This window comes from Pseudopodoces humilis, chromosome 1 (genome assembly GCF_049639895.1).
Source record: "Pseudopodoces humilis isolate 2021_Gansu_Grassland_sample_001 chromosome 1, ASM4963989v1, whole genome shotgun sequence".
Taxonomy (NCBI): Eukaryota; Metazoa; Chordata; class Aves; order Passeriformes; family Paridae; genus Pseudopodoces; species Pseudopodoces humilis.
The window spans coordinates 65,924,366-65,937,378 of record NC_142200.1 but is presented as its reverse complement, the minus strand read 5'-3'; the positions used below and the strand labels follow the sequence as shown (position 1 = coordinate 65,937,378).

General features: G+C 38.5%; 1 protein-coding gene across 14 annotated transcripts in view; it reads left to right on the top strand.

Annotated features, from left to right (window-relative positions):
• FHOD3 (formin homology 2 domain containing 3) overlaps window positions 1-13,013 on the top strand; it is a 377,738-nt gene that overhangs the window by 350,404 nt on the left and 14,321 nt on the right. For 7 of the 14 annotated variants that reach the window (XM_088051887.1, XM_088051866.1, XM_088051884.1 and 4 more), the window contains 5 exons: window positions 2,510-2,539; window positions 5,103-5,274; window positions 7,202-7,363; window positions 7,813-7,889; window positions 8,164-8,201. In XM_088051887.1, the coding sequence (XP_087908013.1) occupies window positions 2,510-2,539; window positions 5,103-5,274; window positions 7,202-7,363; window positions 7,813-7,889; window positions 8,164-8,201 (479 nt within the window). The remainder of the gene's footprint in view (window positions 1-2,509; window positions 2,540-5,102; window positions 5,275-7,201; window positions 7,364-7,812; window positions 7,890-8,163; window positions 8,202-13,013) is intronic. The other 7 variants (XM_005527828.3, XM_088051905.1, XM_088051875.1 and 4 more) reach the window with 4 other exon arrangements.

Below are 13,013 nucleotides of genomic sequence, written 5' to 3'. Positions count from 1 at the left end.
TATATTATTTTTAATAATAGTAGGTAACATAAGCATCTGTCTCCCAGATTTATGAAGCTCTGCTTTTCACAATACTTAAGAGTCTCAATTCCAGAATTACTATGTAATAGACATAATATTTTTAATCAGCAAATCCACTGCACAGAAATGCAAGACTAAAGGAAAAATGTGAGGACAGGAGGAAGGGAAGGAGGTAGATCTCAAACTGTCCTCTAACATCCAGTATTGAATGACAGAAGAATCAAATGGACAAATGGACAAATGGAATCAAATATTTTTCCTTCAAATTAACATCTTGTGTCTGCAAGTGGTATTCAGTATAGCAATATTCTCTCAGTGCTTTTTGATAATATCACGTTAAAAAATTCATAATTTATTGCTATTTCTCAGTGTTTTTATAATGATGACACAAGGACATACAAGGTGTAATGTACACACCAGGGTAAGAGCAGATTTCCTAGTGAAACATAAGGTTGATTCCTTTATTTTGCTGCTTTTACTCCTGTTGTCAGTATTTGCTAGAGGCAAATGCCTCTTCAGACATGGAAATATGAAGAGGGTGGTGAATTATATTTCCTGTGCACTGGAGTAGCTTTGGCTGTAGGACAGTGGTTCTAGGAGTGAGTGCTCTCCATGTGGAGCAGGAGGGAGAGAAATGGTAATGCCCAAGTACTGGAGATGAGCAAAGTCAAGCAGAGAAGTGCCCTTGAAGTGAGTCAACAGCAAATTATTCCTAGCTAGATTAAATGCGCTGGAAGGCCAGCAGCTGGGAATTTACCTGTAAAAACTAGCTTGATATAAAGTAATACTATAATACATTTTTGTTTGGAGCACAGACTTTGTAATATGTGTTCTCTACTGTTTAACCTTGCCCTGACTGCTTTTTTGTATTGTTTAGCTTGATTTGTTCTCCTGCTGCCCTTTACTTATTAGCTGGATGAACAGAATGATACAATAGATTAGATGGTAGGTAAGTAGGTAAGTAGGTAGGTAGGTAGGTAGATAGATAGATAGATAGATAGATAGATAGATAGATAGATAGATAGATAGATAGATGGAATTAGAATACAAGACTGTACTTCTTATTCTTCTTTCTGTTTCTTACTTGTGAAAAAAAGTGAACAGTGGTCCTCTTCAGAAGAATTGCTTTATAGAGTGACTCCCTGCCCCCCAGGGGACGGAAAAAAGACAAACAGATAATTTTAATGCAAAGGGAACATACCTATCATGGTCCCTGTGCAAAACACAGTGCCTGTGTTTCTGTCAGTACCACTGTGTCCAAACTAGAATAAGCATCTCACTCTTTGCATAAAACATACCCTTAAAAAGTAATGTTAATGGGCTGCTCAGCAGTCACAGCTAATCTTCTTATGGAGATTGTGCTGAAGCTAAACTGAGGGCCAAAGTAAATCAGGCTTTCATTTTTAATGATGAATGTTTCTGGAACAGAATGTATCAATCCTAGACAGAAATCAGAGCTGAGATGGAGATAAGGTCAAAAATGTGTATTAGAAACACTAGGGAGAAAAATACTATTGGCAAAATGCTTCTTCTAGAAGAAACAAAACAAAATCCACAAATTTAAAAAAAAAAGCATAAAATTTTTGGACTATGTTTTCACTTTATAAACAATCAAACTGAAAATTATGGAAACAAGGAACCCAGATACTTGAGAAGCCATGTTTTACTTTGGGAAACTTCCATGTGGGGCATCTTCTAACCCAGTGAAGAATTCCTAAGGCATTTGGGAATACAGATCTAAATAGTTTGCTAATTCCCTGTAAATCCCCAAATTTAAGAATACTCCATATCGCACAATACTTTTTTATGTCTGTGCATTTAATAGTAGTGCAACCATCAAGATAGTTTTAGATGCCTTCTGTCACAGAGGGTAAAAGCCCTGAGTAACATTGGATAATTGCCTCTCTCTGATTTTCAGGATCAGGTATCAGGCAGCTACTGAAGAACTTTAAGCATTTATTGAAAGACTACCCAGCATTTGATTTGAGTGCTCTGTTGAATTGGAAGTTGAAAAACCCCAGCTTAAAAATGGAATTAAAACAAACACTTAAGTGCAGAGAAAAGGAATTGCCAAGAAGTTGACCTCTGCACTGAGAGAAACAACAGCCAGGACCTCCCTGTGCTGCACAGAGCTGGAAGAAGAAGGAGTCCTACCTAGTGTTGTCAGTTTCCATGGGGCAAACAACCACATGACTCAAGGGAGAGAAAGAGGATGGGGTAGGGGTAGTTTCAGTTCACCATTTCTGTAAGAAAAATCAGGAAATTTCTACATATCCTACTGGCAGTGACAGTCTGCTCTACATACAATCAGCTAAAAACAAGAGAAAGCTGATTGTCTAAGGAATGAATTCCTTTTATGTCTTCTATTTTTATGTCCTCCTATTGCATAAACAGTACCATGGTTACCTCTTACTCTGACATGGTTTGACGGTGCTGTCTTTCCTAAATCTTGCTGTTTGTCCTTCTCCACCTTGTCCTTTGTTTCCAGTGGCAGACCGATGAAGAGGAGGATGTTGAGGTATGGTTCTTTGAAAAAGCATGTCACCCATGTCTCCTGTGTGCTGTGACATCTAATTTCTAACTCAGTATGGACTGTTCAACTCCATCTGCTCAGCTGGAACTATGAACCATGACATATTACTCATACCTTTTTGTCTCAATCATAAGAATGCATTTTTACAGTCAGCTTTAACCATATGCATGCCTGTCCTCTTAAATAAGGATAGCTTTATCTGAGGCCTTAATAATTTTAAGTTTCCTCATTTTTTTTCTTACTATCTGTAGCGTACTGCAAAGTATCCCCATTACCCAACACATCAGTGATCTAAATGTTATGGGGATCATAAGTTACCTTGGGCTATGGATTACCAGGATAATTTCACACTCATTAGGCTGCATAACCCCACATAGTATTATTTTGTAAAGTTTTAAAAAGCATCAGGATATAGGGATGTTAAGCAAATACTAACTGTTTACCTTGCTGTATAAATAGAGAATGAGACACTTCATTCATCATAGAGGTGAGCCATGTTCATGTATTTATCATAAAGTGCTCCTGAAGGTGAGCTATATTCATATTCTAGCTATATTCATAATAAAAGTTTATTGATTTGAGTAGCATCGTTTTTGCAATGCATTTTTTGTTCAGCATTAGAGCTTTCTTCAATTTGCTGAACATAAACAATATGGCTTAATGCTCAGTATTTCATAGTGGTGGTCATTTTCTCAGCAGGCTGGGGTTTCTGCAGCAATTTATGGCAACATCTGAAAATTAAGGAAATTAAATAAAACTTTTGGCTCTAGAGCTTCACCCCCAGAGATGGTTTCTGCTGTACAGCTTAGGGCATGGAAAGAAAATTACATGAATTTGCCTGTTTATGCCAACATGTAACTAACCTGTGTGAACAGGAACTAACAGTTATGTGAAGCCTTTATCCTTTGGAATTTTTTGGAGATTGTATTGATTAGCTGAACAACCAACTTTGTGTAAGAGAGTAGTCTTAATGCAAAAATGGCATGCCATTTCATGGGAGTTTTTCTCTAATATTTTTCTATCTTTTACTTTCACATGTGAAACTCTAACACTTGCATACTTTTCACATCAAAATGTTGCAAGCTAATCTTTTAACAAGAAAACAAACTTCTAACTATCAAAAATAGGTCTCTTACTGATATATTTAGTTCAGTGCCTTTTAGGGATTATTGTTTTGCTACTCAGTTAACTTGCTATCTTATCCCAAAAAGACACTATGTTAAAACAGAATCGTCCTATCTTTGGATTCCAGATTGCACATTTTCAATTTGCAGTCTTGACATGGGGACTTGATCAAAGCTCTGAAAGTAGGGCCAGTCTTTTCTTTCAATTTACCATTCTCTGACAGAAGGACTTTGCAGGTTTGCATCCCTTTAACTGACTGGCTTGAAATCACCAAGTGAATAATTAATGTTGTTTATTATGCAAAGAAAGAAGAGAATGCAGCACTTGTCCTTTCATCTGTGCTGAATTAGATCAAGAAAGATTAAAAGGAAAAACAAAACATATTTCGGTGTCTGATGTTGGACTGATAGGAGTGAGAGTACCGAAGTTTATTATTATCTGTTGATGCCTGTTTGCTGTCAACAGGGTCGGTATTTCCTGCAGTCAGGGCTGTATTTTCAATGTGCTTTGACCTTTCTGTAGATAAGAGCATAGTGGCAAATACCAGCATCCAAGCCCTTTGGAGGCTGAGTCTGGGAAGGGAGAGCAGCCCAGCAATGCAAGTCCTCCTTAGAAAGTACCCACTTCTGCTGCTCCCACACATTCCTAGGTGGTTATTTGGGTCACTGGTGGGGCTGCTGCATACCCACACTGTGCTTGCCCAGCTAGTGTAGCTGCTGTTGTTCGTGTACTCGTGGTGACAGGGAAGTGGAGGGCAGACTCCTTAATCTCTTGTATGGTTTTGTTTGTTGTTCTGATTTCTGACTGCAATTTTTGTGTTTTGGCCATAAACAGTTTGTCTGGGTGTTTTGGGACAAGGGACTTTTTAAGCATTAATGGTAATGTGTATTGAAGTTACTTGTAGATAATTGTGTTTTAGAGCGGTTTGAGAGTTTTCTATTCAGCAAGGCAGAGAGCCAAGAGAGAAAGGTGTCTCTTCCTAGATCACTGTCCCCATTTTGCCTTGCTACTGAAAGTTGATTACATACCAAAAACAGCAATTTCTTTTTTTCTGTTGGGTTTCATGCTATTCCTCTCAGCATCATGCCTGACCCCAGATCAGGCCCAGTCTGGATCGAAGGTTTCAAAGCAAGTCCTTGCTTTGTACCTTTTACTCTCAGACATAAGGTCAAAATTACAAAGCTTGAGCTAATGCATCTGGTTTTCCTCTGTGTCTACTCCCTGCTGTCACCCTGTTTCAGGTTTATTTCCGGTCAAAGTAAATGCTCTGGGAGAGGAGCAACTGTTACTGGGCTCTTTTGGGAATAGTAGCTGCACTCCGAACCAAGCCTGCGAGGACACTTCTTTCCTTGCAATTCGCAGTCAAGCCCCTGGCCTATTGTTCATGCTGTTGTTGAAACAACAAATCCTTTTCCTCCCACAGTCTGGCAAGTTCTCCAGCAGCTCCCCGCCCTGCCAGAGCCAGCCCCAGGGCCTGCAGTACGCCGAGGATGCTGCCGAGCACGAGAACATGAAGGCTGTGCTGAAGAACTGCTCCATGGGTGGGGACAGCACCATGGCACTGGGCGTCCGCACTCGGAGCCGGGCCAGCCGAGGTAAGCACCAAAATTTCCTCTTGGCCACATTTCTTGTGCTGTGGTAGCCACACAGTGGCCCAAACATGGGTCATTTCCCCCCTGGCATCGCACTCACAGCTGAAAAGGTGGAAGGGAAAGAAGAACATCCCAGTGGTGTTTTCATGATAGAAGTGATGTGAGGCATGGGATTGAAGAAGAATATTTCTGAAGTTTCAACACATAGATCACAGCCAGAGTAGGGACATGAGGAGTCCAAGTCTGCAGAAATTTTCAGTTCTCCCTGCATATGATGATAGTGACTGCCCACTACTCACCATGAAAGCGAAATGGAGACTGCAGAATCCAGGATGTGGTTTTGTCTTTATTTTCAATAGAAGCAAGTAGAGGGTAGCAATTCAAATTCAAATGAAAAGACCTTTCAGTATTTTATGAATGACTACAGAGAAATCAGGGATGAAATGGGTAGGAAGAAAATGATGTGTCTTTTAACCACCTCCCTGCTAAACTGCAAAGGTAATGGGTACTTCCTTTTGTCTTCCCCTTACCACTCCCATACTTGCAATACATGGAAGATAGCTTTGGAGTAAAGATGAAGCACCAAAATTAAAATCTTCATTTTTTTCTCTGGTATTTCTTCTTCTTCATATCTGGATATCTTACACTTTCTTAATATTTTTTTTTATGCAATTGATACCACATCCACAGCATCCAACTCTTAAGTCTGTGTGTGTATACTTATGCTTAAAACCATGATCCTGGCTAATACAGAAGTTTTAGAGTCCCAATGTAAGAAGCCAGTCAGCTAACTAAAGTACAAAGATTAAATAATTCAAGCTTCACTGCAACAAGCTGAACAGCTGCAGTAATCCACTGAATGCTGATTAGGAGTGTGTCCTGATTGTGAGTCAGCTTGTGTTCCCCAGACGAATAGCAGAGACAGAAGACGGGTGAGCCAGACAAGAGCTTGTCAGGAGCACTGTTGTAATAGAACTGCTCCTGAAAAGCCAGGAGGTGAGGCAGCCGAGTCTTTACCTAATCAAAGCTGTTTATGGACTTCAGGAATGTGGTATAAATGGCTTTGCAATTGTACCACATCCACTCTTTTGCAAAGCTCGCTGTCAATGTTCACAGTGCACACTAGCCTTCAAATAATATAAAAACAAAATGTACACAACAGTAGCCAGTAGTGGAGGAACCCAAAGACATGTTACACGGTGCTCTGTGGAGTAAGGAGTGCCAAAGCCTTGGATTTGGAAACATGGCTCACTTGTTTGTGGTTTTACCAAAACTGTTTTCAGCTTTTCAGCTTGCCAACAACTCTTTCACTCAGGTAGCACACACAGTCACATATCAGGACACATACAGCTCTGTGCTAAGAAGGTGAATTCTTCATTGTGAAGGGGACGAGACATGTCAAACCACACTTTATGCTCTTTTCTTCTCTCCTTTGCTCTAGGTTGTGATACAGATGCTTAGAATTTTTTATCTTTCAGTATAAAAGGACTTGTGTTTTCAATTTACATCTATCTCTAAGTTGTGCCATGTCTTCTAGTGTCTTTGTAAGAGGAGCAAAGAGAAACATGGTCACACAACACTATCCATCCTTGGCTTACAGGCACCCTCTAGCAGGCATTTACCAGTTGTGTGATAAAGAGCAAGAGACTGAGTCTTAAAGGAATAGAAAGTTTGTATATAAATATATATATATATATATATATATTATAACTGTGTTTGAGCTCTTGGCTCTCTGCTGGTGCAGCAAAGAATCTAGTTTATTATTTAGAAATATTCTCCATTAGGCAGATCCTTCTTCTTTGGTTGAATTGAAGCTGGGATGACTGAGTTGCCTGCTATAAATTCCCAAAAAACCACAATTGCAAAACCAAAGTGACGCAAGAGACTTCCTCTCTTCTTTTCCCCGAATTGACTTGCTGGACTTTTCCAGGCCGTATCGGTTCATGGAACGCTGGCAACGACGACTCACCGAACGCAACGGATGACGCTGCAGATGAGATCATGGATCGCATTGTCAAGTCCGCCACCCAAGTGCCAAGCCAGCGAGCGGTGCCTAGAGAGAGGAAGCGCTCACGAGCAAATAGGAAGTCATGTGAGTATAAGGCTATTAAACTGCTCAGAGTAAGGGAACGTGCAAATATTTATGTATATCGGTGTAGGAACCAGGTCTGTGGTAGGCAGACATGCATTGGGAGTGGCTTGAGTGTGTGCTTGTGATTGGCTTATCTTCCTCTTACTATTGTTTAAACAGTGTTGTATGCAGTGGGTGGCTCTGTCTTCTACAGAACTTGAAATGTCATTAACAGAATGAGAAGAATGGTTTATGGTGCTTCATGACAGTACTTTTGCATAACTAGAGAATTCAGATCAGGACGTCAGTTGGAGATTGCTTAAAATGCTGTAAACTACTGTGAACTGGCATAAAGGTTAATAGTTGTGTCTGTAGCTGAACTTATTCATAAAGCAAAAAAAAAAAAGTAGTTTGAGCTATTTCGCCTTTTAAAATCTTTCTCTCTCGTGCTGTATGCTATCTTTCCGCAGCCCTGAAAACAAAATGTCTACTGCTGCTTGGCTGCAAAGTGGTTATAGAGGAGTTTAACTTCCACTGGGAAGAAAAGGTAGCACATTTATGAGGTGGTCTTTCAATGGTGTATTGTGGCCTTGGGGTTGAGCTGCAGCACCCAAGTTTAAGGAGTTTGGTTTCATGGTTTAGTAAATCCAGTAAGTGTTTAAGAAGTGATGAACTTTCTGGGTTTGGTTTTTTTTTCCTCATGTGCAGAAACTAGTGCAAATACTATGAGAAGGATAACTACCCAAAGAACATAATATTTTAGTGTTTAATGTCATTTACCATATGTGGCTTTTTGACTACCTTTCCATCCATTTTTTTAGCATTTCTGGGAAGTTAGGACAAAGAGGAGACAACAACAGTGAGTGAAAAATGACACAGATTTTCTTTTTTGTGGAGTTTTTCTAACATAATGGGTGATCAAAAACACTTGGTATTTGCTATCAACTAGCATGTGCTGAAAGTATATTCACTTTCCCAAACATTCTAAGAAAGGAACTTCTGCACGTGGCAAGAGTAGAGGCAAAGTGGACACTCTGGTTAGATGAGCCAGTCTCTAAACAAAGAAAATGAGCTGACACTGGATTGTCTGTCTTCCTTTCTGTCATACACTGTGCCTTACCCCTTTCTGGCATCACCTGCTGCTACCCACTTCCCCACACAGTTCTGGTGTTCTGCACACGCTGACTGTTGCAGTTGGCTTGTGCATATCAAGTAAATCCCCTGTATGTTTGCCTATTTCCATGCTTTATCTCTATTTCCATGATTTATCCCATGCTAAAGTATTTCCCACTGTGTTCCTACAGACGTATACCAAAGCCTCTTATTCCTAATTTTTGCCGGATACTTTTTGTCCCAAGGAATCACTTGCTGTAGAAACAACAAAACAGGATAATGATAAGAAAAAATACTATATATTTTTTCAGTGGAACTGTCTTTTATATTCAGTAAAAGCATTATCAGGGATTAAACATTCAGTAAATGTTTAGGCTGGGACTGATTTCCATCGTAATTAATCATGATAGAATCCAGCTCTTGTGCTTGTTTGTTCTTCAAGATCTGGATGAGACTCTTAAGTGGATTAAAAGACAGTTTCAAAACAAACATAAAGTTCAGTAGTTTAATGTCCGTTTTAGCAGACATGTGCAGAAGCGTGCAAGGAGAATATCCTAACTGAACTGTTTCACTCTGATAGATAGTCAGTATACCTGGATGATGAATTAATGCAATAGTTTATCTTCAAAATACACTCAGCTGGACTGATAATATTACATCTCCAGGAAATGAAGAGAGATCAGCCCTTGCTAATGCATGATGTGAGTTAAATGAGCAGAAAATATTCCAGTTAGAAACACATAAACATATAAGAGAGTAGATTTTTAGGCATATCTCAATGATTTAGATTAGCAGACACTATGATATTTATTACCTGTAGAGCAAAGAAACCCTATTATCTGGTAAGTGTGATTCATCACCTTCAATCTTCAGACTCCCATGCACATCTTCAGGCTTTTGCCATGAGCTTGGTATTCCATCTATTCATGGACATCAAAGAGAAACTCACTTGAAAGGAATTCTATTCCATGTGTATCATGTTGCATATGTCCTATTGCTTTCAGTGCACAACTAGAAATCTTGTCAGGCTTACTTCACATTCAGCAAAGATTTTAGTGAGCATGAACTGAGATACATGGTTTTAGCAAAATCAGAAACCCAAAAGATTTAGATGCAGTTGCACTATAAACATTTGCTGTGGTTCCAGCAGAAGATTCTCATGGGCAAAGGTTTTTTCTCATAAAAAAAGACAGTGAAATGTGAAGCAAAAAAAACCCAAAAAACAAAACAAAACAAAAACTAATTACTCAAGTCATTTATAGTTAGGGGAAAGCAGAAATAGGTTTATGGAAAATATTTATATTCAGGAAAATATTTATATTCAGGAAATTGTTGCAATGGGAAAATGAGACACCTTGACATGTTCATTTGAAGCATTTTACCTTTTGTGGTTGTTGAGCAGTGTGACTATCTGGTATGGAGAGAGCTTGGTTAGGGCATAATGGTGTAGAAGAGTTTGAAAGCTCAGGGTAATCATCAGAACTATGAAATGGGAGGAGAAATATGGCAGGGAGTCATCCAACAAAAGACAAATGGAAATGTCTGTTGATTGAAGATAGGAAGGCTCACTGATAAATCAAGATATGACTAGTAGGAAGAAATTTGTTCAGTGGGAGCTGAAGTGAATTACAGAAATCTAAGGTACCTGGAAAGTATCTAACAACTGAATTTCTGTGGTGATCTGGAGAGATTTTGTGCTAGACCTTTACACAGTGGAAGATTTTCAGGATCAAATTTGTCATTTAGAAGTACAGTAGTCAACTGGAAGTCACTGCCTTATGACAGGTGTTCAGTGACCTGCCTACCAGCTACACTAGAGTGGCATTATATCTGAGAAAATAACATTGCAGTTGTATTTGTTCATCAGAAAGCCACAGGATTGAATGAGCCACAGAAACTGAAATGCTCCGTCACCCCCTCGAGGTAATCGTTCAAAGACAGCTTCAAAGGACGTTGCCATGGGATGCTTCTGCTGTTTTGGGGTTTTTTTTCTCTTATATTTATATTCTGTTTTAAATATATAATATATAAAAAATATATTATATTTTTTTCTCTTATATTTATATTCTAAAAAAAAAGACCCCAGCCACTAGAGATGTCAGTTCAGCAAGTTTTAAAAGCATAAAAATTTAGGCATAAGAATTAAGTTTAAAATATACTGTTTCTTTTCTTGAAGTCTGAGGGCAGCTTTCTGTGAGAAGGTTTTCTATAACATGATAGGGAGATGTTCAACTTAGCAATGAAATAAAGATAATATAATTAGGATTGTCTGCTTCTCCTGTAAGTTTAGGAAAGCCTTCACAAATGTTGCCATAACAATGAGTGCAAGGGAAAGTTGGGATAAGAAAGTTCTAAGAATCACTCTACTTGATCGTCCAAATTTCATAAAGACTAGCAGTATCATCCATAAGATAAAATTTTTCACTTACATATATTTAGTTAAAGAGCCTGCCAAAATTCCATAATAGCAAATAGGAAGATGCTACTGTTTTCTTTCTTGTCCTGGCTGTCTATTTAAATATAGATCCCTTAAAAGAAAAGCAGTGTTCTCAGATTTGGACTCTTGCTGAGGTGTCATCTCTGTGTTGGTCTCATTGAACTGGATGGATGTCTCAGGAGAATGATACAATTCCTATGAGTCAGCATCAGGAAAAAATCATACTCCAGTTTATTGAACATGAATAAGCATTCAGAAGATATTTCCACTAATTCTAGCATATGCTGAGCAACACTTGTGAACGCTTAGAAATTGTGAGCAACACTTGTGAATTCCTTAGAAATAAATAGCCAAACAGGGCTATTTATTTCTAAGGAAATAGCTCTTTAAATCTGGTTTGACTGTGCAGCACTGTTTGCATCTAGGTCTTCCTCTGACCCTGGATGATGAACTATAATGTAGGCCCAGGTGTGACTGGTATGTGATGATGAGTAGCACAGTGATGGTTTTATCAGACGCTGCTGGAGACGGTGCATGGGGATGGCGCAGAGTGAGAGGCTTCTTTTTCCACACATTGTTTTATCTCAGAGCACCTCTCTGTGTGTGCACACACACTTCTATTACTCTTAGATTTTATTAAAATTGAAAATCTGCTTTAGATTTAAGTTAGAAAAGAGGATTTGGGACACATAATAGTTGAATCACAACTTAATTTAATATCTGAGTGAGATAACTTGATCAAACTGATTTGTGATGTTTAAAAAAGAGAGAGGCATGATAATGCCTTGTTCTTTTATCAGGCTTTGAAATAATTTGCTAGCCTAATAATACACCCCATGACAGACCCTTGAGGTTGGAAACATCTCATAAGGATTTATTGATTTATTTGTGTAATGGCTTGCAGGGAGTAAAAAATACTTAACAAATCATGATGCAGAAATGGGTTTGTGGCACCACTCAAGTAGGTAGAGATAGGAATTGAGTCAAGTTTACCTGAATCCTAGACAAGTAAGCTCAGGGCTGGTGGATTTAATTTAATTACAGAACATCCTAGGCCAGGTATTTCATACTGTAAAAGTGAAATAGGAATCAGCTTGGTGTCCTCAGGTGCTAAAATGTAGGAAAGAGCTCCGCCAAAGGACCAGGCATGGAGACCAGCTTTCGACAAGTTTTAGGACCACATGCAGTGCTGCTTTGGAATAAACATATTGTAAGCAAACAAAGTACTACATGAGACACTATTTGAATCCAAAGGTGCATATTTTTTGTTGAGCATTCATAGGGTGCATTATTTAACTCATTCTTCATATTTTCTTTGTTATTTTCATTATTTTTCAGTTTTATGTCTCTCCACTTACTTTTTCTGGCTTTGAAAGTGTACAGAAGTGCCAAAATACCAGGAGGGAGACTGTTCTCCTGGTATTTATAGCCTGTCTAAAACCAGGAGTTAATGGAAATTATACTTTTAAAAAATAAAAATCCTACATGAAGAAAGACTATATAAAATGCTTCAAAGGCAAACAACTTTACTTTGAATTTGCAATTAATTATTTAGAATTTGAGTAGCTGGATCCTATCAGGAGTTAGAGTGCAGGGCAGAGTAATCTAGTTAGTGATGCATATTTATGAACCATTCTTTGCATTTAGAAAAAGTAAATGTATGGCTGACGGTATTCAGTATCAAAGTCTGTTTGTCCCTACACAAAGTACTGAGCCTTCAAAAGGCCAATACATGGTTTTTAAAAAATGTAATTATTGAATGAAAACAGAATGTGAGATACAGCACTTAGAGCTCTGGCAGCTGGAAGGTTATCTCCATTAGATGCCAAGATAGCTTCAGCTTTGGATGCCTTCTAAGTAATACATTCTTCCGTCCTTAGGATGGCAAGATCTTTGCAGAAGTAGGAGAATAAAACTCCATGATCTACAATAAATAAAAACAGAACCAATTAATTTAAATTATTAATAACAGTAAATGAATTAATGATAAATATAGTTGACCACAGTAAGCTCTAGAAATTGATGTATCTGATCAGGATAAGGTCTCTGTAGTCCCCTATTTTATCTGTGCCAGAGGCCAACATCAACAGCTGTAGGAGAACAAAGAGGAGAGGTAGAATC